This window comes from Canis lupus, chromosome 11 (assembly GCF_048164855.1).
Source record: "Canis lupus baileyi chromosome 11, mCanLup2.hap1, whole genome shotgun sequence".
Classification (NCBI taxonomy): domain Eukaryota; kingdom Metazoa; phylum Chordata; class Mammalia; order Carnivora; family Canidae; genus Canis; species Canis lupus.
In genome coordinates, this window is record NC_132848.1 from 35,017,167 (window position 1) to 35,043,892 (window position 26,726).

General features: G+C 39.8%; 1 protein-coding gene and 1 pseudogene across 4 annotated transcripts in view; one reads left to right on the forward strand and one right to left on the reverse strand.

Annotated features, from left to right (window-relative positions):
• Positions 1-6,785: 6,785 nt before the first annotated feature.
• Positions 6,786-26,726, reverse strand: part of TCP11L2 (t-complex 11 like 2) — a 38,576-nt gene continuing 18,635 nt past the window's right edge. For 3 of the 4 annotated variants that reach the window (XM_072844252.1, XM_072844251.1, XM_072844254.1), the window contains 4 exons: positions 17,062-17,249; positions 16,673-16,854; positions 14,078-14,250; positions 6,786-9,242 (listed from right to left, as the gene is read on the reverse strand). In XM_072844252.1, the coding sequence (XP_072700353.1) occupies positions 9,001-9,242; positions 14,078-14,250; positions 16,673-16,854; positions 17,062-17,249 (785 nt within the window). In that variant the 3' untranslated portion in view covers positions 6,786-9,000. The remainder of the gene's footprint in view (positions 9,243-14,077; positions 14,251-16,672; positions 16,855-17,061; positions 17,250-26,726) is intronic. The other variant, XR_012039362.1, reaches the window with a different exon arrangement.
• Positions 18,520-18,892, forward strand: LOC140642978 (large ribosomal subunit protein eL37 pseudogene; annotated as a pseudogene).

Genomic DNA, 26,726 nt, shown 5'->3' on the forward strand with positions numbered 1-26,726 from the left:
AGAAAATGTAAGTAAATGTGTTCATTAGATTGAGATTGTGAAAGCCTTCAAGGACAGCAACATACAAATCCTAAAGGGAAATATTCATAGATTTGATAATGTAATTGTAACCATAGTTATAATGGTTCCATAAAAGTGCAGATTTTTCTGCACAGATTTTTAAACTCACCATGCATAGAGTTCTTTAAAAACACAAGTTGAGAGAAGACAAAGGATTGGACTGGTAGCCCTAATTTAAAATGAACTCCTACAGATCAATAGGAAAAGCTCCCATTGGAAGAAAACAGGGTGAAAGACCAACAGTTGTTTAATTGGTACACAGTTTACATTTGGGAAAATACAAAAAAATCATGGAATTGGGCAATGGTAAGGGTTGCGGGACAGTGTGAACATCCTTAAAGCATACTGAACTGCACACTTCAAAACAGTTGTAATGGTAAATTTTGTGTATTTTGCCACAGTAAATTTTGAAAATTTGTAGATCTACCGTTTTCTCATCGTGAACGTATAACCCTTGCATGCAGTTTGTGAATTAGCTACTTCAAGTAAATTTCAGTGCTTATCTCCTAAGTATTGCACTAAGATCTGAAAGTAGAAGGGAAAGAAACGTTAAAAGAAGCTTAACCCTGTTCTCAGAGATCTTCGGGTTTAACTTAAAGAGGCATATATACTTTTGTATCATCTTTGTGAATTACCAGAGAGCAGCCTATTTCTAATCGAGCCTGTAGGGGACTGCGAGGTGATGTTTAGATGTTCTTAAGTTTGGCTCAGATGTGTTGGCTTACTGCTCCAAAGTCCTTTTGGCTTTCCATGCTCAAAGTGGTTCTCCAATTTTAGCGTTTGAATCACCTGGAGAGCTTGTTAAAACAACCTCAATTTTCATATTAGGCAGGTTTGAGCTGGGGCCTGCCAGTTTGCATTTCCAGTAAGTTCCCAGGTGATGCGGACGCTGCTGGCCCAGTGATCACACTTCGGGAATCACTCTCCAATGTAAGACATATCGCAGCATACCGTATTCTCTGTTCATGCATCTAGCTCTTCAGACGGGGAGCTCCTGGAACGGGGACCATCTTGTTTGTCTTTGCATTCCCGGGTTCTCACCCACTGTGCCTTCCTGAATAAATTTTTGTTGAATAATTTGAAAGAAAATAATGCAATGAGTGTTAATAAATTTGATATTTCATGTTTTTAAAAAGTTGATTTTAGTTTCTCTTGCTAAGAGGTGGATCAGGTGGCAGTGGTCCCAGACTCGCGCATGGCAGCAGTCAGCTGATGCTGAGTGGTGTGGGGACCCCTTACACCACAGCTGCCACAATCCTTGCAATCCTTCCCTTGGTACACCTGCCTCCCCCCTCCAATTCCCCCTTCTCCTGGTATTGGTATTTGCCCCCAGGTCAATCCATGACCATTGACCATGACCAAGCCACCATATTTTTTATAATTATTTTTAATATCATTTAGTCACATAATTTATAGTAGCATGGGTTTATAAAAGATGTTTAAGACTGGTTGGTAACTTAGTCTTGTCTTAGATTTTTTTTGAAAATGGAGAAGAAGGGAGTTACGAGTCAGAATATTTCAGGCTGACGTGTTGAATATAAATTCTACAAACAGCAAATAGGAATGTAACTTATTTAAGCCTATCGGTTCACATTTTTAAAAGCACCCTCATTTCTTTAAGGTGAAGTACTATTAATGTACTTTTTTTTTAGCTTTAAAAATAGTTTATTTCCTTCTTCACAAACACTTGAGCCTTCTGAACATTATGCAAGGCACCACAAATTAAATAAAAACATTTATTAGATTCTAATTGTCTTACACGATTCAAAAATAAGTGGGATTTTTCAAAGCAAATAGGTGCCAACTGTGGGGGGCTGGGGTAGGGTGGTAGGGGGCATGAATGCAGGCATCGGGACAGAGGGCACGTGCTTTCCTACACTGTCTACTCAAACAGGCAGTGACAGTACGTGAGCATCAGATGAGCAGTAATTCAAAATGAGTACACCCAGGAGAGGTGCTGCATCTCATGGATTCTCTGTCTACAGGATACAATGCCTCAAGAACCTCCCTAAAAAGACCTCTCTAATTACCTAAGGAACTGAATTTTAAAAACCAAAAAGCCAGAAGCAGTTCTCCTATTTCTCTGTTTTCTGTTGTCACTTGAGATATTAGTGCAAAAAAGACTCATGGTTTGAATAGAAGCCTGGACGTTTGGGGAAGGAATCTCAGAGGGAAACCTGGCTGACATCTTGGAATACGGGACCATCACTTAAGTATAAAGTGCCAAGGGGCCAGGTGAGAAGGTGACCAGTGCCGTGGAGAAGTGGGGAGGGGAATAGGGGCATTGGTTAAAGCAGAGCAAAAGGGAACAGTGGAATTGTCCAAGCTGGATGCCCATTTACTCTTTGCCAGGCATTGGAATACACTCTGTGTGCATTCTCTGATGGAATGATCAACCTCTGGGAGCTAAGTATGCTTATATCCAGGTGAAGACACTAAGTTTCATAGGGATTAAGAAATCTGCCAAGCAGATGTGCAATTTAAATCCCTAAGTATCTGACACCAGAGCTCATGCTTCCAGTCGCTCTATCACGATACCACACTGAGTGGATACGGTGGCAGAAGACACTCCAAGCAGAGAAAAACAGCGTGAGCAGTGGCATGAGAGCTTTACACAGCACTACACCGAGTGTGGTTCTCCATCAGCCTGTCTATAGGGAAGTGTCTATAAAGGACACTAGAAAGATCCAGTGGGGCTGGGCTGTTGTTAGCTTTTATGCCATGTTAAAGAAATTAGACCTTATTCTGAGAGGCTTCAACATGAAGACGCTAGAAACAAAAGAAAAAGATGGTCCTCTCTTCTTCAAAATCCCCAGACTGGGAGAAAACCTGTGATCCTGATTTCTATACCTGAGTAAACAATAGAACTAGAAAAGACTACAAGTGTTGGAGAAAGAATATGGGCTCTTCAGTCTGAAAAGGCAAGGGCAAAGATGGGAGTCTGTGAAGCCTATCATTTCACAAATAGCAAGGTAAGAAAGAACATGGACAGACGCCCCAAACCACTGTAATCAGAGAACAGCCTGCCTTTTGAGCAAGGATGGATGGTCCAAAAACCTCTTGCTGCTTGACATGCCCACAAGCCCCTTCTCTGAAAAGCCTTGCATTGTGTCAAGGGATCCACCCGTACTGTGAGAATTGATAGGGCCAGGAACCTGCCAAAGACGGTGATGTAGGGGAGCCAAGGTATCTTGCCATAAAGGAGACCCCTATCAGTGCAGGAGAGTGGGGAAGAGTGTCCATACTGAGTAATGGCAATTGGACCAAATAACTTCTCTCTGGGATGTTCTTAATGAGATATCAGAAGGAGGGCAGCCATAGAAAGAAGCAGAGAAGTAAAATGCCAAGGATGCATTTGGTAGCATCATGACAGTCAGTGAGAAATACTTTTGATTGGAGGCCCTTAGGACACCAATATAACAAGTAGTTTAGGAGCACACATTCCAGGGCTAGACTCCTCGGGTTCAAAAACACTAGCTCTGTGACCTTGAACAACTTCCTCAGTCAATCTGAGTTTCATTTTGCCTACATGGAAAATAGTGATAAAGTCAGTCTCTCAGTCTTCCAAATGGAAAAGGCTTGTTGAATAGCAGAAACAAACAAACAAACAAACAAAAATCCATGATCACATACATTTGTGAAGTTTTAATAATTTGAATGTGAGAAATGTGTGAGGCCACCTAATCTAGCATTGCTTCTGAGAATAACACTAAAAAATGATTCAAGGGAAGGTATAGGCATGTGAAGTCAACTTTTATTGGTGTGTGCAGATGAACTGTTGAACAAATAGTTCCCAGATCTCAGTGGCCTCACATACCCACATTTCTCAAATTATCGCTGAAAGCAGGGGGTAGGTTGGTGCTCAGGGTGTTGTGCATTTATAGATCAGGTGTATGAAGTGCTTAGAGTATTTCTTGCCATATGGCAAGTGCTCAGTGGCTATTGCTATTTAATAATTATTATTATTATTATTATTATTATTACTATTATTATTATTTTCCTGAAAGATTAAAGAATTATATTCAGGTTCTCTATCAAGCCTGCCAGTGAAGCTGCTGAGACAGATTCCTGGGTTTTCTTTCTTCTCTATAAAGCCTTGCAATAAATGTCTCGGTCTCTTTCCATTGAAATCTGAAAGAGGCTCACGTAAGTTTAGAAAGAAAAAGAGAAAGCTTCACCCCAAAAATAGAGAATAAGAGGACATAAATTGATAATACCAACATACTTTCTAAAAGATTAGATCGTAAGTGATTACTAAATACAACTAGAACATGTTGGGTTTGTCACTTTGCTTTGCAGTTGACACCAAGGACAATTACCGCCACCTTCTGCATATCCTTGAGTTTCTCTGCCAATGACAATACTGAGCTTAATGAACCGTGGTTCTGATGGGATATGACAATTTCTTTTCTGATGTAGTTAAGTGCTTGACCATCACAGCTCACAATACTAAAACCTCCTGAAGCTTGAAAGAGATTTAGGACTAATAAATTATAGTTATTTTTTTTTTTTTTTTTAATTATAGTTATTTTAATGTATTCTGACTACATTATGCTTTAGAGTCTGCAGACAATTTTGAATACATTATTTGATTCTCACAACATTTCTGTGAGGTAGGATAGGAAACAGGCTCAAGGGGATTAAAACTGGCTTGAGTTCATAGAGCTATTAAGTAGAGGAAGTGAATTCAAACTCAGGTCTTGTGACTCCTCAGTCCCATGTTACTTTTACTAAACAATGAGTGGAAAATTTTGTAACTTAACATCCCCAGAAGTAAAACAAGCTGAACTTGAGTTGGAAGAATGATTCGAGTTAGAAATAAAAATATGTTGCACAACAGGTGGCGCACTTCACAGCCGTGGCAGGCTTTGCCAACCAGCACTCTTTACTGCTTATCCTGGATCTGGCTTCAAAATCCTCTCTGCATGGTGCTCTGGAGAACTACGACTAAAAAAAATCAGAGCAAGCACATGGTTTTAAATCTTTTTCATGGGAAGAAGTTCCATGGGGCTTGTGGAAGGAAGCTGGAAGGACCCGAGGTAGAGACTGCTAATGCTTACCAACATACCCAAATCGGCCTCTTCTTCCTCAACACATTGTTCTGCCTCTGTTGCAGTTAGATGAGGCCACATGATTGAGTTCTGGCCAATGAACCATGAGTGGAAGTGGGCAAGCCTTTTCTTTCCCTATTTTCTGAGTGAATGGAGACTTTGAAGATCTAGGGGGCAGCAGCAACAGAATGGACGAAGTTGGGCTACTGAAAGGCTGAATGGAGCAGCACCTCCCCCCGAGCCCACCAACCTACCCCCTGCTTTCAGCCATAATTTGAGAAATGTGGGTATGTGAGGCCACTGAGATCTGGGAACTATTTGTTCAACAGTTCATCTGCACACACCAATAAAAGTTGACTTCACATGCCTATACCTTCCCTTGAATCATTTTTTAGTGTTATTCTCAGAAGCAATGCTAGATTAGGTGGCCTCACACATTTCTCACATTCAAATTATTAAAACTTCACAAATGTATGTGATCATGGATTTTTGTTTGTTTGTTTGTTTGTTTCTGCTATTCAACAAGTCTTTTCCATTTGGAAGAAATCTCTAGTTGGGTAACCTTGATGGGATCATGGGAATCTAAGGGTCAGCTACTCACTCATTCCATGCCCTACAAATCAGAGCCTGGGCACTTGGCCTGGATTCTTCTAACTGCTTGTTGATATCTGGGTTAAAACCCTTGAGCAAATGAGGCAAAGAAGCAAGGACAGTTGAGAAATGAATCTCTGGAGCTGTAAGACTGAATCCAGCTTGCATTGCATTCTGAATCCAGAGTCCTGCAGCTTGCATTGCCCTGGTTCCTACTCATTTTCAGAGCCCGATTTCCCAGATTAAGAAGATTCTGTGAGGTACTTGATATCTGTGCAATAAGCTCCCTTTCTGCTTCAGTTGGCCTGGGTCCATTTCTGTTGCTTATACCACGTGTTCATGTGTGAGAGCACGTAGTACACAATCTACACACAGGAATATTCCAGCACCAATAGCAACTGTTCTTGGCTGAGGTAATCTTCCCAAAATATAATTTCCAAATATATAATTTTTAAAATACGACCCTCCCATTTCAAAAGATTCAGATTCTTTATCTGTTTTAGGACCAACCCCCAAAATTTTAGCATTAGCATCTCAGAACCTTTTTACCACTCTCATTTCTCCTCCCCTCACTTTCACTTTTCTACCATATGCTTGCTGGTTCTTGGCTTGCCATCTCTCTACCCCACTGGATTCACCATGCACTTGGCCTATTGTGACTTTTACTTTCTTAGGCTTTTGACAATTCCAGCCCATCCTTCCTATTGTAGTTCAAGAACGATCTCCATGAAATAGAATTTGATGGTATTCCCCATAGCACACTATGTGTACTTGTTTTATGGCCTTTATTACACTTTGTTGTGATTGTTCACAAGTTTGTCCTTCTTCCTAGGTTATAAGCTTGAGGACAGTGTCTGTCGAGTCACTATGTATCACAATACTTAGGATACTCCTGGGCGTATAGTATATGCTCAGTAGGTATTTGTTGACTGATTGTCTGACTGTGTGAGTGAACATGACCTGATCTCTATAAGGCTCTGACAATCACCAGAAGAACCATTCTAGAACAACTACAATAAAGGCTGTACAATATCCCAGCCCTGAGCTACCCAAAGGTGGTTTAGAAAACAAAGAGACACTGGCTATCTTGATAATAACTTTTAATGTTTTAAAATTTAACTAGTGCACACAATACATGTTTTAGCAGAAGAATGAAAACGTGTGTTTGGTGCCTAATAAAATTGACATTACAAAATAAGACCATGTTAAGAAAACCTCAAAAGTAGAAGTAAACATTTAAGTAGAACAAAATGAAAAACCCAAAAACAAATGAAAAAAATGCTAAGGGATATGCTTTTAAAATAGTAATAAATGCGGTTGCCTAAATGCAGACTTGAGATGTTGAGATTTACTTTGGGACTTAAGAAAAAAAAAAAGAAAAAAAGAAAAAGCAGCAGAATGCCCTTCATTTTAAATGTATTTTTTAAAAATGTCTGCACATTGTTTTCCTGTTTGCAAATGCAGTATAATCAAGTATATATATATAAGGATACCAGCTGGATTCCAAACTACTGATAAAAAAGTACACCACCTGGTCTTCCCATTAAGCATACAGTTTACATCAGAAAGCAACAAGAAGTCACACTACATATTACTTTTCCATGTCAGACCCTCCCTGCTACCTATGCTCCAAAGTGAACACAGTTGAAAACTACTTCAACTGAAGAGAAAAAAATGAAAACAAAAATCTTCAGCACCTTATAGTTTCTACGCACAGGACAACACGGGCAGACAGGAAATACAGGAAGAGAGAGAGAAAATGGGTAAGACCAGTGATGTGCTCTTCAGGAAAATTCTATGTATACACAGCTGCTCAGATAGATAGAATGGCTGATTTATATATTGGTCATTCTGAGAAAAAAAAAAAAAAAAAGACTTTCAAAAGTTCCGCAAATTTTGGCAGATCCCTTCAAAATGTAAAGATTGGAGACACTTTATTCGCACAATCATTTCCTAGAACTTTATCAAATAATTAAGTAGCACCATAATGGTGGGAGTCATAGTGAGGAAAAGTTGCTAAGGAAGAAAGGAGTACTCCTTTTTACTTCCTGCCCACTCTTCCTTACCAGAGTACTAAAGATTCGATGCTTAGGGTACAAAATAATCAAAATGTGTTTTATGGGAATGAAGTACTTTCTAGACTGTAGTGCTTCCCTTAACATTTCAAGAGAAGTATGTAATTCCAGGACAAGCAGATTTCTCTAAAATCCTGATGACAACCACTGCCAGCTTGGCAAAGTTTTGCTTTAATGCTCAAGAATGTCAGATGATAGTGATACTTAGAAGAGCATCTTGTCAACAGCGGGGTAAGAATTTAGTCAGCACAGGGGGCATCTGCTAGCAAGTTATATGGTTAAAAAAATTCAAAGTTCAACTAATTCTTTTTCAGATGTGAACTCCATTGAGAATGGGGATCTCCTGGGGATCTGGTTTTGTTATTAGCTTCCCTTCTTATAAATAAATCAATTCAAACCACTCCTGCCTTATGTAAAAATATCAAAATCTTACATAAACCTTACCAAGCAAGGCCTGAGAAATGCAAGGACATTCACTAAGATATTTGTGCAAAAGTTGTTTCTCTCAGAGAGCAGGGTAAGTTTCAGGCAGAAACCAACCTCTGGGATAAAATTTTAGATGGGATTTTTTTTTTTCCTATTTTCACTAAATAAACACTAGAAGTTTTATCTAAAATTTGTATAAAGCTTTAAAATATTTTTAATAAATTTAAGTTCTAGACAAATACTGACAATTGGTAATATAAAATGTGATTTGGTACATTTGTGGAATTTGAAGACTTACTATGTAAGTTTCTATTACACATTAATATTTAATTGTACATTTCAAATACAATTATGCTTACTTCACATCATTTATTGAGAACATAAATCCCCTTGGTTACTCTCATGACTTCCAACCCTTTAAGAAGTTGTACCAAAATTAAAAATCATTAGATTTGATAGTGACAAGTGAGGAAATACAACTCCTTAAGGTTGATGAATAAGCCATATATGAATGCTTATGAAAACATTTACAAATATTATATAGGTAATATAATTAATTACAAATTACTTTCTGTCCATTAAAAACATCTCTTTTGAATTTGAAAATGATGCATGAATAGGGTGTATACAATGTGCATGTTTTCTGCAACGTTAATATTACTGGATTATACAAATTCAAGCTAACACTGCACCACGAACAGGACTGAGAATGTGCCATATCTGTAATGCCACTGGTGGAAACAGACTGGGTACCAAAGTGCTGGATTTTCAACCTTGCATCCAATGTCAGTTCCTCTTTAGTCAGAAGATGAAGCATCTGCCTTTCCCACGGCTTCCTCGCCGAAGAGCAGCTTTCGAAGTATATTTGCATAAAATGGTCCATACACTTGTTTGTTGAGATTCACAATGTTTGCAAATTGAGAGCCTAGCTCTTCCAACTCCTGTTGAATGACAGCAAGGCCTCCTGGCATGGGAGGCATGCATTTTTGAGGACTTGGAAGACAAAGTAGGCTTTTCATGTATAGTTGGATTCGTTTATCTGAGGAAAAAAATAAGATATCTTTTAATCTGTCCCATTATTAAAGAACATGATTTTTAAAAAGCAAATGAGAATAATAATTACAGCGGGTGAATTGCCATAATATTCCCAATTTTCTGCCCTCCCTGTATCCATGTCCTTTATGAGGTTGCCTTGCAGCTCTTCCCATCAAAGGCTATAGACTATCTCCCCATATCTTGAATTGGGGCTGGCCTCATGGTTGGTTTTGGCTGATACAGAAGGTGGCAGAAGTGCCGGTATGCTAGTGGCATACAGAGACTCCAAGTGCCGTGGGTCACATCTGCTTTCTCTACCCACCACTGCACATGAACAAGCCTGGGCGGGGTGAGAGACCACACTAAGGGAAGCCTGGCTGTTCCACGTGAGGCCATCCTAGACCAACTTGTAGCCAAAAAGCTTACAAACGCTCGAGAAAGACCAGGAAAGGTCAGCAGAGCTACCTAGCCAACGCAGAGCTGATTGCGTATGCATGTATGAGTCCAGCAAGACCAGATGAACTACCTAGGTGCCCCCATGGACTTATGAGCAACACTAAAGATTTGTGTTTTTTTAAGCGATGGAGTGTGAGGTGCCTTGTTACGCAGCGATGGCTGAGAGACAAAAAGCATAGAGCACCTTTGGAGTAGGACAGGAACTCTTTTACAAAAACTTAACACTTAGTGTCCATAATTTTTTTTATTTATGTACATGAAAGTTGAGTTTGTAAACTGGTACTGCCAGTTTGGTCCCACAAAATGTTTTGTGTGTTTTTTTTTTTTTTATAGAAACTATTTAAAATCAGGGGATTTTGCATTGAAATCCAAATTTCCTGTTCCTCTTGAAAAATCTAGAGATCAGACAAACTTGGAGGCACAAATTACCTCAGGACCAGAGTAACCACACATCCAGGTTTTCCCAGTACAGTCAGGGTTTACACCTATTGTCCTGGCATAATTAACAAAAATGCTCTAAAAAGTGTCATGGTTTGGACAATAAATTATACAGTTACCCTACCTACAGCCAACAATGGAGGCACTGAGGAGGGCTGCCCCAACAGGCACTCCAGTTTGCCATTTTCTCCATCATCCTACTTCCCTGCTTCAGTCTATTTGCATGTAAGGCAACTTTATAAAAGGATGCAAATGTATAAGTAAATTAGGTTGCGATAGTATTGGTCAAATAGTTACTGGACAGGCCAGACCCGCTATAGGCCATGCTGCCCCAAGGACTTTCTTTGGCTTTGGAAATGGAAACTTCACAAAGAAAAGTTTACTAAGGAGAACACAGTCCATAGGATATGGACAATGATCACATTAATGAAACACTGGTCTTCAAACACTTCTCCCAAAAGTCACACATTGTAGCCAGATCTGACCTAGAACTCTAAGTTCCCAATGTCACATGTCCTTGTCTTAGCCACAACTATTTTCTCTTGCGAGACAACCCTTCCCTCTCACCTCACCTCTGCCCAAAGTCTAAAAGATCCTTCAATGACAAACCTAAAGTTACCTCCTTTCTGTGGCTTTCCCTAACATCCATCAGACAATCACGCCATATTACTGTTACTTAAGAACATGTGTCTTTCTCCCTTCTAAGACAAGGAGTTCCCTGAGGATGAGGGCTGTGTCTTTTTTTTTATCTTTATATCCCTGGCCTCACATGTGGAAGACACATCACTGAACTGAACTGAAATGAAGTAAGAATGGAATGAAAAAGTTCAATAAAGGTGACTACGTCCAATTGAAAACAAGAGAGTCAGGGAGGAATGGGGTGGGCAAAGAGAACTTGGCCTCACCTGTAATATGGAAACAAGAAGAAATCATTTGTGTATGTATCACTTATACAATTGAAAATTACTTTTAAAAAACTGATAGCTACAAGCACACAAATAATCTACAAAGCAGGTAATCTAAAAAATAATTTTCCCCTGGTTTTCTCATATGCATTTGAAAAAAAGCTGGTTTGAAAGAAAACTTTTCTAGTTATCTTAAAAGGCTAAGAACACAGTGGGAGTTATACTCCCATTGTAAATAAACAGCACATCCATCAAGAACAAAAGGTGGCAGACTATGGGTACCAGAAAGAGGGAAAGAAAACCAAGGCTAACTGGTCCTTCTTATGCCTCTGGGTTCCTCTAAGAGCTTAATTTACTCCAACTCTTCTGCAAGCAGAAAATTAAGAGTCAATTGTGTACTAAATTTCCCGTTAGACTGGTTGCCTACTCTCTGGAGCCCAGGTCTGTTTTTATCACAGATATGGTCCAACACCTTCCTGCAAGATTGTTTAAAGAAAGAAACTCTTTCAAAACTGTTATTATGCTGACAAGTGGTTCTGTCTCCTCTGTGGACGAGTCGGTTTTTAGGCCAAGACTAAAATGACAGAAGCATTTGTCCAGTTAGGAGCAGCCAAACTGAGTCCCTGCCAAAGGCGTGCCCTTGGCTTCCAGAGTCGTTCGGGAGGGCCACTCAAGTGAGTCATTTGAGTTTCTAGGCAACGATACTTTGAATGAGGTTAAAAATGCTTTCAGTTTGCAAAAGAGCAGGAAAGTTGGACTGGGAATAGCTGGGTGAAAAAAAAAAAGTGCTTTATGGGATTTTAAGAGGCCACCATGGGGTGGTGCATCCAGGTGGGGCATCCCAACTTCCCTCTGAATTACAAATATTTCCCTTAACCACAGCAAGGGCACAGAAGACACCCGAATGCTCCTGCCACCGTGCCAACCCACAGCAGGGCTCCAGTTCTGACTACAGTGCCCACTGGGAGTAGTTAAGAATATGAGCTCTGGAGTCTGACTCATTGAGAGTCCCTAGTCTGCAACCAGCTGGTTATATGAGTTACTTACCCAGCTAAGTCTCTGATGTGCTCACCCCTTCTACAAATACAGTTGATCCTTGAACAACATGGAGGTGAGGGGCACTGACTGCTCTCATACAGTCAAAAACTTACATAGAACTTTTTGGCTCCCCAAAAGCCTGACTACTAATAGCCTACTGTTGACCAGAAGCCTTACTGAGAACATAAGCAGTTAATTAACACATATTTTATGTATTTCATTCTTATAATAGGCTAGAGAAGACAAAGTGTTATTAAGAAAATCATAAGGAAGAGAAAACACATTTACAGTACTGTATCAAAGAAAATCTGCATGTAAGGGACCTGAGCAGTTCAAACACATATTGCTTAAGGGTCGGCTGTATTTACTAAATGCCATGCTGTGGGTCCAGCCTGGTACAGGGATATAGCAGAGAAACATGCATTCTATCCTCATGAGGCTTGCACACTAGTGGGGCTAGTGGTGTGTGGTAGAGACTGCAGACAGTCTGCCCCTCCTCCTCCCAGGTATGGGCTGCCCTGCTGGAGACCACAGGCTGTGAGGACACAAAGGCGTAGGCAGCGAAGGCATGCAGGGAAGGGCTTAGTTCCAGGGGGCTGCAGCTATGCTGTGTTTGTCACTGTCGTCCAGGGTCACCTCTAAGAAGCCCACAGTGCTGCACACTGGCACTACTCCTTTCTGGGAAGCAGTTAAAGCCTTGAGCTTTTAGTGGCCTAAATCTCCAGCATTCCATGTCCCCAGGGGTAAGGATGAGAGAAACTATGTGAGAGCCTCAAAAAAATAATGACAAGCCTTTGTACTCTTAGGGAAGTCAGTGTTGTACATTGAAAACTTGCAGATTAGCCATAGGTCCCATTCCTCTTCTCCTCCTTCTGGTCTTTATTCCTCACTCTCTGCAGCAGACACTTGCTTTGTGCCCCACATCACCCTCTCCCCCTCCTTCTGGCCACAGCACCCCAATTTGGTCTGGGGGAAATCATCTCCTCTCTCTCAGACCAGGTGCTGCAGGGAAAGCAGACTCACTCTGGCTCCAGGAACTGAACATACATCTCAAGCTCCAGTTCCTTCCCCTCTGGCCACCATGACTGATTCAAGAATGTGTTTTGACCTACAGCCATGCCAACTGGAGCCAATGAGGCTCAATTCTGGGGTCATTATTTGGGTTAACAGTAAAGCCAATACCTTGTTTTTCACTTGACTGCAATGTGGAAAGATACAGGCTGGAGCTGAAGCTGTCTTGCCATGATAGAAAAGAGCCTATCTGTGATGACAGCCAGCCCAAAGGAAGGCAGTGTTGAAGAGTAGAGGTGGGGAAACTAGTGCCAGTGACACAGACTGAACTCTAACTAAGCCATATAGAGCCAGTCCTGCTCTGCTCTTATTGGTTATGTGAGAAAATGCACTTCCTTCTTGCTTAAGCTGGTTCAGTTCTGTCACAGGTAATAGAAAGAGTCCTAACTGATGCATTCCCCATTTTCCCAACTCACCAACATAACTTGACACCGAGATGGTCACTTGCCTAGAAACCAAATACAAAAAAAGCCCACCATCATGTGCCCCAGTTCCACAGGCTCTTTACTCATTGTCTCTTTAAGTCTGACCGAGAAAAAGGCCTTAGCTCCCTGAGCCTTGCTCACAGCAGAATTGGTATCTATTTTCTGTGAACTTACTGCCAGCGGGTTTGGATTGTTGCACTGATCTAGGATTTTAACATTACTGATAGCATTATGATATTTTCTTCATAAAAATCTATTGGCTGGATAGTAAGACAGAGGGCCCTCGAACATTCCCCTACTCTATTATTACATATACACACAGAATAAGCAATGAGTCTCAAACCTTTGAAATTTACAATTTCTTTCTTTATATTTTTATATTTATTCTCCAAAAAGAACAGGTAATCTGTTTAAGACTAAAATGCAACTGACACTTGACACTAGTCAAAACCAGCAAGTTAAAGCAAATTGGAATTGAAGCAGAAACCAATAAAAACATGACTCACCAATCAAGGACCAGATAGGATTGTCCTCCTCTTCCATGCTTGAAAATTGACCTATAAGATTAGCTTGGACCTCAGCATTTAAAGTGGATAAACCTCTCTCCACCAGGGCTTTGTTAACCTCAACACAAGTCTGAACACCAATGGAATTCAGGACTTCCTTCAAGTTAAAGGTCCTAAAAAAACATGAAACAAAACTGCATCAGGAATAGGTTTTTTTGTTCAGCAGTTTATATCTATCTTTTAATATACCAACTTGTTTCAAATGTCTGTCACTTTTCATTTACAAAGACAGTAAGTACCTCTATTAGCATGAACTTAGAATATAGTAACTCCTCCCAAGCACCAACCCTTATGTGTAGCAGATTTTTAAATACTTAAAACCATTCAATTCCATAGGTACTGTTTAGTTAGGAAAGCAAAATCAGAAAAGTATGGTCCCCGAAAATACGTCTGCAACTCCATTTTCATGCAGGACCATCAGAAAGGAAAATACCTACTTACTTCTTAAAATAAACGTTTTGGTCTGAACAAATTAATTCAAGTTTTTTTTTTTTTTTTTTTTGTCAAATCTATGCTTATAAAATGAAGTAAGAATCAATTCCTTTATGCCTCAACAGTGAATCTATAAAACCAACCAAAAACAAGAAATGAAGGGACACCTGGGTGGCTCAGGGTCAGTTAAGCAACCAACTCTTGGTTTCAGCTCAGGTCATGATCCTAAGGTCCTGGGATCAAGCCCTGCACTAGGTGCTGTACTCAGAGCAGGGAGTCTGCTTGAAGTTCTCTCTCTTACTCTTCTTCTGCCCCTCCCCCCACTTGTGATATCTCCCTCTCCCTCAAATAAAAAACCCACAAGAAATGTGTGTTAAAAAAACCCACAAGAAATGAAGATATTCAGATGTTAATACCATAGTGACAAATTACCTAAAATTCTTGATCTGTCATGATCAAAAAAGCTCCTTCCTACTGTTACTTTCAAGAAACTTTAAAAAAATCCCAGAAAACTATGAAAAGCAATTGGCAGAGGGTTATTTAAGAGGTAAGGAAAAAGACGTGATCAGAAAGGGCATGTGGTGGGTCCACGCCTTTAGGGAATGATGATTAAAAATGTCTCTTACCATCCAGAAATAGTCTTTAAAGATAACTCTGCAAAAATGGGAATTAAAGGATGAGAGAACAGGAGTGGGTATGGGAAATTAAAACAATAAAGCAATCAGAGGGGCAGAGCCTCTATAAAGAAGAGATTTTACAACTAACCAGTTATTAGCAAGCAGCATGTGCCAGACACCTGCACTATGTGCTTCATGGTGAATCATCTTAAGTTCCCACATCTGTAAGTAAGCACAATCATCCCTTCTTACAAGTGAGAGAATGAGGCCCAGAGTGATTTGGGAATTTGTTCAAGGGTACCTAACAAGCTAACAGCAGAGCTGGAACTTAAACCCTGATCTGTCTGACCTGAAGCTTGACTTCTTAGTAACCACTTTGTTATATGCTTTATATTAATACTTAGCAGCATTGTGGGTTCTCTAAAGGTTTAATAAATAAAAATTTCTGGAAAGAAATAGTTACCATGTGGGGAAATGCTAAGGTAAGACCAGCTGCAAACCTAGAGAAAGTTCCTTTTAATTCTAGGTCTTGGGTCCTGGAATGTGAAGGAAATGAGCCTGGCTGATTAGCACAGAAGCAGTAGAAGAGGAAGGGCCTTGACACAGCCCAGGGCTCAGGCCTTGGACTGCCCTTTTACTCGCTGTGCACCCCAAGGCAAATCCCATTCTCTCTGACAACTTTGGATGCTATAATCACTCAGGCTCCTCTTGGCTCTTAATATTCTAGGATTTTATCAAATAATTTATGTGTTTTCTGAATAATGGGAAAGAGATGGAAGAATAGATGCAACTCACTCCAAAGATAGGAATGAGCAATGTAAGGTCTTAAAAATACCTGAAAGGGGACACAGCAAGAGGAGGTGACCCATATAAGACCCATGAAAACATCTGATCATTGACTAAGATTAGGAATTTTCTGACTTGCACAGGATTTGCAACAGGATGATCTAAATGCAAAATCTAAATGAGATCTAAGGTTTGATACTGGAAATGAATATAGCAAAAACAAGACCTTCACTGGACTTGTGTCACATCACTGAAGGACAGGATGACACTACTTCTAAAGACTTGATAGCAGGCTGGATCAGTAAAGTTGGTATATACTTCATTGCAGAAAAATGATGGAATCAGAACTGAATAGGAAAGCCTCCATGATAAGGCTTTCTAAACACATAGCTTGGAATTCTGGTTTTGTTTGTTTCACAGCACTGCCAAATAAGAGCTCTTGCACATGCCCATCCTAAGTGGAAATATGATACTCACTCTGGGACTTGTCATGGAAAAGACCTCTCCCTTCTTATGAAAGGAAATATAAACCTTTAGAGAGAGATATTAAAAGAAATTCTAGAAAAAGAAGGTATAAAATAGGCTTCTCTAAAGTACAGCCCTGAATATCACATCCAGACATCCAGGATTATTCACAATCTCTGAAACACACGCAGAGCCTTAATATGAGGATGAGCAGATATAAACACTTGGAACTTACTCTTTGTTCATGCCTTCAAGTAGAACAGCTGAAATCCTTTTTAACCTGTTTGCAAGCTCAGGGAGGCCTTCTGTAAGAGCACCCACCATGTTGTTGGTAATTAGGGACAGGCAGGCAATAATTTTCAATTGATTCAGCTTTTCTGTCAGTTCCTGAAGACGTGCTCCATCTGTCATGAGTGTCTAGCATATTTATTTTAAATGTAAAAATAGAAAGGGAAGCTCAATACCATGAAAATATAAAACAAGCAATGTTACATCCAAACTCCCATTTCTATCTGATTCCAGGAAAGTCATTAAACCACATGCAACACTAGACCAACTGATGCACAGATAGAACTTGAGAATTAAAATGATGGAAAACTTGAGGGAAGGAAAAAACCCACTCACCTCTGGTAATTCCTTTTTCAGATAATCCCACTGTAACAGTTTTAAATAACTGTTATTTAGCACCAGCGTAGGGCTCAGGCTTGGTTTAGAGCTGTTTTCAGCCCCAGGAGTTAAAGCAGTCTCAGAGAGAGAAAGTAGTTCTTCATTGACAGATTCTTTTATCCATTCTGTAGTTTGATCAAGAGCACCTATAAGTGAAAAGGCCACATATTTGTCCTATTGCTGTTGATCCCTTGTGTGCATTCTACATGGCAGATGTTAAGTTAGGAGCTAGGCATGAATGAAAAGACAGGCACACCTCTGAAGGAGCTTATAGTGCAGATGGGGAGACAGAGCTGTAAACCAATAATTAGAGCAGAATACAACAAATGCTAGAAGGCACAGGAGTGGAGGGAGCAGACACTGTCCAGGACAGTCTAAGATGAAGAGCTCTGTAAATGACACCTGAAGATATAAGGCAGACTATCACTCCAGGCCCAGCAAACGGCGCATACAGAAACCCAGAATAGTGAGGGAATATGGCACATTCTGGATGCTACAAGCATATCTGTATTGCTGGTCCATAGAAAATGAGGGAGAGTAGTAGCAGATGACACTGGGGAGGTAGACAGAATCCAGCTCACACACAACCTTGAATTCTGTGCAGAGAAGGTATTTAGACAAAGGCATTGTTTATTAAACATGTTTGGGTCCTGGGTCCCCTGAGTGTCTGATTAGAGCCATGCCTTTCCCAAAATGCACATGCATGCTAGTGTGCACACTTATACTTTTGACCCAGTTCTAGGGTTTCCCACTAGAAACAATCTGCTTTTTATACCACATTGCTTATAAAACTGTATTTGGTAGAATTTATAAGGTGGAACTTGCTAAAAAAAAAAAAAATTGCATACTGAACACAGGAGTAGATTTTTTTTTAAAAGCACCAGAGAATGAAATAAAGAATAGTGATCCTGAAATGCTTCCTCAGACCCAGCGTTTGAGCAGGGGTAATTTGTCAGCAGCTCTGGTTGCCACACCAGAGCAATATTACCTCAGAATTTCATAACTTTGCTTCTCCTCAGTTGGCAAATGTTCTAATTCTGTTCATAAAGATGTAAAATTTGTAGTCTTTTATTTAAAGGATATCCAACAGAAAGAGAGAAAAGGGGGGGATCTTTGTGGATATAATTACAACGTGGTGTTAATAAGCATTTATACTGCGTGCTCAATCATTTACAGCTGACACATTTAAAAGCCCATTTAGTTATCTCAAAAGCAACAGTGTACCATAGTGATTCTCAATCGTGGGTGATTTTAGAATCACCTGGAGAGCTTGAAAAAGAAAAGAATGATCTTGGGCACAGCTCCTGGAGATTCTGATTTAATCAGTCTGAGATGGGGCTCAGGCATCTGTGTTTAAACACCCCAGGTGATCCTATTATGAAGCCATAATTAAGTATGACTGGTAAAGTAGCTCTTTGGGGTCTGCCGCGGAAACAAGATGACGAAGGGGACATCATCGTTCGGAAAGCATCGCAATAAGACGCACACGTTGTGCCGCCGCTGTGGCTCTAAGGCCTACCACCTTCAGAAGTCCACCTGCGGCAAGTGTGGCTACCCTGCCAAGCGGAAGAGAAAGTATAACTGGAGTGCCAAGGCTAAAAGACGGAATACCACTGGGACCAGTCGAATGAGGCACCTAAAAATTGTATGCCGCAGATTCAGGCATGGATTCCGTGAAGGAACGACACCTAAGCCCAAGAGGGCAGCTGTTGCAGCATCCAGTTCATCTTAAGGATTTCAACGATTAGTCAAAATAAACGTTCTGGTTTTAAAAAGTAAAAAAGAAAAAAAAAAAAAGCAGACAGAGCATGAGTTCAGAGTGAAACATCAGCTTTCCTCTAAGGGATCTACTGAGATGTTATTCCCACAAGCTAGTACACTGACCATTCTATGTGGCTCCAAATCCAAGGTCAACCCCGTGGGACACTGGTACCCTTTATTTTTCATATGGGCAGTAATTCTCTTCATTCATTCATTCATTCATTCATTCATTCAATAACTGAACACTGAATATGCAGTAGGTACTGTATCAAGTGCTATGGAGTCTTAGATGAGTAAACATGTTCCGTGCACTCAAGAAGCTCTTAGTCTACTAGGAGGGGGAAACACGAGAACAGGCAATAGCCTCCCAGGTGCATTTACCTAAGAATTTCCTAGGAGCTGTGGAGGCCCAGGAGCATTGCACCTGACTTCAACTGTGCATCCAATACATGCTTCTATTTTCCTGCCAGGGAGACTTGGCCTAACCGCCCTGAAACTACCTGGTTCTCTAAATCTAAATCCAACCAGTCCTTACTGGTCTCACCTAAATCCCTCTGCCTGTTGGAAGCCTTCCTTCATCATATGGACTCATTCTTAGCTCTCCCTTCTCAGAGCACCTGTCCTTGAATTTTTGATCTGGCTGTCATTTTTCTTAAACAGCTGAACTAAAAAAACAGCTTCTCTATTTTTAAAAAAATTGTTATTAAATATTTCAAGTGCATCCGTCTTAATTTCATCTCACTAGTGAGATCACTGAGAGTCTAATCTATGATCTTTATTTTTTCTTTCTTTCCCTTGACTTACTTCATATCACAACTGATAGGTATGTGACATGTGGCTTTGTTTTGTCAGACACATCTGCTTTGAAAAATACTCAGATACCTTTCCAGTGGTACTTGTCATATAGGGGTTGGTCTAAAAGCCTCTGCTCTCTGTGTCTGGCATTAGAGACCTGGTAGGTTTCCAATTCACCATCTCTGGAAGTAACCATGGGCTTAAGGAATGGCTCAAATAGTCTCCTTCAGACTGACAAACTGATTGGTCCTACAGGTCTGCAGCTATCTTTCCCTCCCTACTGTCATCCAATAAAATGTTTGTACTAATGTACACAGTACATGCAAATCAAAACAAAGTGGTTTTTGCAAACTCTTTCACAAAGCAGAGAAGGGAATATTTCTCAATTCATTTTATGAGTTCAGCTTTGCCATGGTGCCAAACCCAGACAAAGGCATTACAAGAAAATTACAGAGTGATCTTTTCCAAAAAATACAGATGCAAAACTCCTTAAGAAAGCATTAGCAAGGTAAAGTATTAGCAAGATAAAATAATTAACTATGACCAAGGGGTACAATAAACATTTCAGTATTACAAGGTTGGTTTAACATTAGAAACACAGCAATCGATCAAAAAAAAAAAAAAAAAAAAAAAGAAACACAGCAATCACTGTAATTCAGAATATTAACACTATAAAAGAGAGAAAAAAAAAGATCACTCCAATAGATACAGAGAAAGCACGTGACCAAATTTAACATGTGGCCTATTTAGATAAAAACTCTCAGCAAACTTCCTCAACACAGAAAAGAACATCTATGAGAAGCTGCAGCTAACATCATACTTAATGGTCAAACAATGGAAAAACTCTTCCCTAGAGTGGCAAGGATCCTCTCTCTCATGACTACTAATGAACATTTGATTGGATGTCTTAGTGCAATAAGGCAAGAAAAAGAAACAAAAGTCACACAGATTTAAATAAAAAAGAAGAGGAAGTAAAACTGTCTTTATTTGCAGGCAAAATTATTGTATACATAGAAAAACCTAAGGAATATTCCAAAAATCTACTAGCATTAATAAGTTAATTTAGCAAGTTCTCAGGATGCAAAGCCAATATTTGAAAATCAGTTATATTTCTATATACTAGAAAATAAAACTTTTACAAAATATCATTTATAATAGCATCAAAGAACACAGAACAAATGAGATTAACCTGAACAAAATAAGTATGGAACTGATGGGGGTGCCTGGGTAGCACAGTTGGTTGAGCGTCCAACTCTTGGTTTCAGCTGGTCATGATCTCAGGGTTGTAAGACAGAGCTTTGTGTCAGGCTCTGCACTTAGCACAGAGTCTGCTTAAGTTTCTCTCTCTCCCTTAGCCCCTCCCCACCTTAAATCAATCAATCAATCAATCAATCAATCAATCTTTAAAAAAATTAAGTACAAGACTGGAACACCAAAACTAAAACATATTGCTGAAATAAATTAGATTTTAGTAGTGATATCTAGTTCACAAATTAATAGATTCAGTACTGTGAAGATGTCAATTCAACATAATTCTAATCACCATCCCACCTGGCTTCTTCTGCAGAAACTAATAAACTAATTAAAAATGCATATGGAAATTCAAAGCACCTAAAAGAGGCAAACAATTTTGAGTAAGAAGAACAAAGAAAGAAGACTAACAATACCTGAATTCAAGACTTAGCCTCAATAACCAAGACTGTGTCATACTGGTGAAGACATATAGATCAGAGGATAGAATCGAATCCAATAAAAAAAAAATGAAGTACTGATATGTGCTACAACACAGGTAAATCTTAAAAATATAATAAGTGAAAGAAGCCAGACACAAAAAGCCACACATTGTATGATTTGATTCATATGAAATGTCCCTAACTGGCAAATCCATAGAGACAGAAAGTAGACCAGTGGGCAAGAGGGTTCTTTCTGGCACAACAGAAATGCCTTATATCTTGTTTGTAGTGGTAGTTACAGGGGCATATTCTTTTGTCAAAACCCACAGAACCATACACTTAAAGTGGGCACATTTTACTGTATGTAGAACATACTTTGATGATGTTTAAAAGAAAAAAAGAGATATGGGTTATGAGTTGGTCAATTAAGTCCCTGAATCTAAACCTAGTAAACACAGATTAAAATCACATAAAGTTTCATCAACACTAAACATATATGTAAATATTTATGTTATGTAAAAGCCACTGGTTATGCTATTTAGTGCTACAAGAGCATTCAGGGGAATGTCCTGTAAAATCTGTCAGTTTAGTATGAATGAGTTTAGTATTTGAGCCTCCTCAGATGAATGCATCAAGGGTATCCCCATATGGATTATTCAAGGAATACAATTCCCATCTTTGCTGACTTCTAATATGGTAACTAAGCATGAAACCTAGTACTTAAGGATGAACTCTGAGTGACCTCTAAAAAGGCAACAACTCCATATCCTGGATCTGGGGGACGGCCTGTACAATTCTGAGCAGACAGTATTCACATAAACTACGAGAATGCTGCAGAATATGTGAATAGGAGATGTGGATGTTGTGCAAAGCTTTAATTGGCTCCCATTTTCAATATTCTAGCAAGTACATTCAGACTAAGTACTCCAATTTCCATTTAGAAGAATATAGTTCCCTTATCCATGACACCTGCTCTATTATGCCTAACAATACCTCACCTCCCTTTTGACACTGATTTTCTTTCCTTTTTTTTTTCTTTTTTTTTATAAGTAGGCTCCATGCCCAACATGGGGCTTGAGCTCATGACCCAAGATCAAGAGTCACATGCTCTACTGACTGAGCCAGCCAGGTACCCCTTGATATGGCTTTCTTCGAGAAATCATTTTCCCTCCTTCCATGTGAATATCAGTTAAGAGGTCCCTGACCATGGGTTGACCTACCTGAATCATATGCTCATCAAACTTTCCTGGGATCTGAATGGTGACTATAGCATTCAAGGATGGCCCATTTTAAAGTATGCATTAAGTCTTCTGATGATGGAGCTAGGAACTTTCCTTATTTTTTCCTGCCCGGATTCCCGATGTTCTCCTGGTTTCTGGCCTTGCTCAGGCTCAGCTATTTTAGCTTTTGTGTGAACTACCGCCATCCTTCCATTCACTTCCCTTTTTGCTAAATCAGCCAAATCAGCCAGAGTTGGTTTCTGTTGTTTTCAATACAACCCAGTTGATGAAACACAAAAGTGAAAAATCCAAAGAAAGTAGCCAAAACAGCAGCTTGGTTTAATCTTGGCTTGGATGTAGGAGACCTGGCTTCCAGTCCTAGCTCTACTACTTATTAGCTGTGTGACTCTGTATTTGGGCAGGCCATTGCTGAACATCAGTTTGCTCATCTTCTGCATGTTCCATTAAGTTCTTAAATGCTTTGTGTGTCAGGCAAAGAAAATAAAATTGCAGTTTGATGTGTTTCTGAAAAATATTTATGTCCTATAGGATTTTTAAAAGAATCAATGAGTGAAAATATCAGTGAGGGTGACAAAACATGAGAGACACCTAACTCTGGGAAACAAACAAGGGGTAGTGGAAAGGGAGGTGGGTGAGGGGTTGGGGTGACTGGGTGATGGGCACTGAGGGGGGCACTTGGCGGGATGAGCACTGGGTGTTATGCTATATGTTGGCAAATTGAACTCCAATTAAAAAAATTTCAAAAAAGAATCACATGAAATTTAGTTCTATGAGAATATTTTATCAGACATAAGATATTACCTAAATAAATAAAAACCTTCTGAGTATCTTAGAAATTACTTATGCTCTGCACCCCCAAGGGGTAATCTGTTACTCTTTTCACAAGTAATTTAGTTGTTGAACCTGATGTGGTCATCCTATTGATGCTTAGTGTATGTGTCCAATCATTGCCTAAGGCTTTCTTAGGTATACTGTAAATCAGAGAATTATATAAAAACTCTGTGTTGGCAAAATAAAATATTTTCTGGAGTCAATTTAGAAATCTAGGGTACGTCTATGTATTAATTTTCCAATAATTATTTTATAAAAAATCATGTACACACAAAAATCCAATCCTTTTGTCCTTCTGCATGTTACTGTGAGGCTCTTATTTTGATATTAGGGCACAGTGACCGACTTTTGGCAGAGGGACTTGAGGATATAATTAACAACTGACACACACTCTGATTCCTGGACTCTTGATTTCTCTGGGAACATATTTAGAGCTAGGCAATAATGACCTATATACACAACTGGATTTATTCTATTCTTAAATCTCTGAAAATATCCAAGTCAATGTGAAAAGTACAAATGAATTGCAGGTCACTAAGCCTAGATTTTAAGACAGAAACAAATAATTTAACATGAACAAAACTGTAATTCAAACCAATATTAAGGAATTTGCTCCATGAGACAAGCTATCTTGATTCAAGACACGGACACATTTCCGCACATGTGTATATACATGTACACAGGCACACAAATGAAACCAACCAATAAAATGCTGGAAAGGAAAACACTGCTACAAACATGGTTACTATAGTGCAGGTTTGAGATTCAGGTTCTACGTAGGGTTCTATTTCCATTAATCCCTCTTTCCCTGAGGAGCTAAAACAATACAGCCCTAAAATCACAGAATTTTTATTGTGGAAGGATCCTCAGATGTCATCTAATCTTATCTTCCACTCAGTGCCACACTCCCTCTGCAGATACCCCAAAGAAAGTCAGTATCTCATCTGAAGACCAGCAGTGTTGTGTAGCAGTTCAACGTACATGCTTTGGGGCAGAGACATGTCTGGTTTATCCAGGCTTTAGCAGTCACCTCAGCTAAGTACCTTTTTTTTTTTTTTTTTTTTTTTTTTTTTCAGCTAAGTACCTTAACCTCAGTTTCTTCACTTATAAACAGTGAATGATAACAGTGCCAGATTCATAGGGCTTTGTGAGGCTTGAATGGGCTAATAAAGGTAAAATGTTTGGCCATAGTAAGGACTTGGCATATAATAAGTGTTCAATAAAATGACAGCTGGCACTGACTACTAGTAATAGAAATACCCATTCCAAGCTTAAAACAGCTCTTGCTGCTAAAAAGGGTCAAAACTAGCTGCCTGTTATTTTTCTCCATTGGTCCTAGTCTACACTACAGAGCTTAACCCAAAGTCCCTAAACCAATATCAACAGGAGGGCAGTGCTCCTGGCCTATGTGTACCTCCTTATTACCAAGCAGAATGTACATAGCTTCATGGACTGTTCTTCCTATGACCCTCCATGACCCAGGCCCTCCTCCCTGGACATACTCCAGACTCTTTAAAAGTGTCTTTAAGAGCCCCTTTAAAAGTGACACCAGTTTGGCTTTGGCTTTGTTCACATAAGGCCACCATACTGACTATCTTGACCGAAAAGCTCAATCCATGAAGAGTGGGGGTGAAGTGGATGAATCACCCAAACAGTCTTAGAGTGTGCTTAGTTAAAGCCCATAAGCTAGTATTAAAAATTTGCCAGTGAGAGAATCAGTAAGCCAGCCTTTTGCCAGCTGTGCAAACATCTGGGATCTCAATTCCCTCGCCTGTGAAATAAAGCATATAACAGTACTTAATTAACTAAGTAACTGTGACATTTACTTAACTAAGTAACTGTGACATTTCACTGAAGTACCACGTTCTCTACTCCCAGTCTTTCTTGACCCCTCTCCCAGTCCAGTTTTAATGCCCACTAGTCCATGAACCTGCTCCCATTAGGGTTACCAAGGATCCTCATGTAGTCATATCCCATGATCAAACCTTGACTTTCATTTTTCTTGACCACTCAGCACTTGTCATAGCTGATTATGTCTTCATTCTCCACTTTGTTCACTTGTCTTGCAGAACATCACCAGCTCCTGGCTTCCTTCACTTCTCTAGCTACTTTCACAGTCACCTTTGTTAGATCTTTCTCCTCTTCTCAAGCTCTAGATGCTTTAGAGTCCCAGGTCATTGTATCTATACTCACTCCCCAGATAATTTAATCTAGTGTAATATTGTGGCTAAGAAAATGAACTTTGTAGCCAGAACACCTGGGGGAGTCCCAGCTCCATAGCTTACAAGTTGTGTCATGGAGACAAGTGATCTAACTAATCTATGCCTCAGTTTCCTCACTCATAAAATGGGGAGTAATTTCCTAAGGTTGTTGCAAAGATCAAATTAGTTAATACAGGTAAAGTACTTACATGTGGTAAGCATTTTATACATGTTAGCTATTATTCTAACATATCTTGGCTTTATCTATCATAAATATACTGATGAATCCTGAATATGTATCCTCAGTATCCACCATCCAACTGTACTCTAGTCTCTTACACCCACAGGCCTATCTGATGTGTCCATGTTGATGCCAAACAAGATCTCAAAGTTCATATATCTAAAACTGAACCCTGATTCCATACCACCTCCCTATTTGCCTTCCCTTGTTGCCCTACCTCACAGACAGCCATCACTATTCACCTTGCTGCTCAGGTGAAAATCTTAGCATCATCCTCTACTCCTCCCTGTTCTCCTTTGTTCAGCTTTTGGTCAATCATTTGATTCAACTTTCAAAATACATCCAGAATCTGGATTCTTCATACTACTTCCACCCTTGCTACTTGCACTACTTGCTCCCTGGACCATTACTTCTTACTGGAACAACTGCAATACCGCCTACTTGGTGCCCGTCTCCCTCTCCAATTTGCTCCTGTTATAATCTGTTCTCTACCCAGAAGCCAGGGTAGTCTTTAAAAATGAAAATCACACGTTGCCCTCCTGCTTAAAGCTCTCCAGTGACTTCCCATCACTCTTGGAATCAACTCTAAAACTCCTCTCATTTCCTAGCAAAGCTCAATAGGATCTTTTTCTACCTCTCAGTCTCGTCTCCTCCCACTCTCTCCCTGCCTACTCCACTCCAGCCACACCGTCTGCCCCGTATCTGTCCAAGTTCCCATGCAAGCTTAGCTTCCAAGCTTTTGTCCCTCTGTCTGGAAAGTTCTTCTCTTACATCTTCACATGCCCCTTCCTCTTTCCTTTGCAAACTCAGCTCAAATGTTACTTCTTAGAGAGGGCTTCCCAGTCTACATTATCTTAAAAAACACTACCTCCCCCACTCC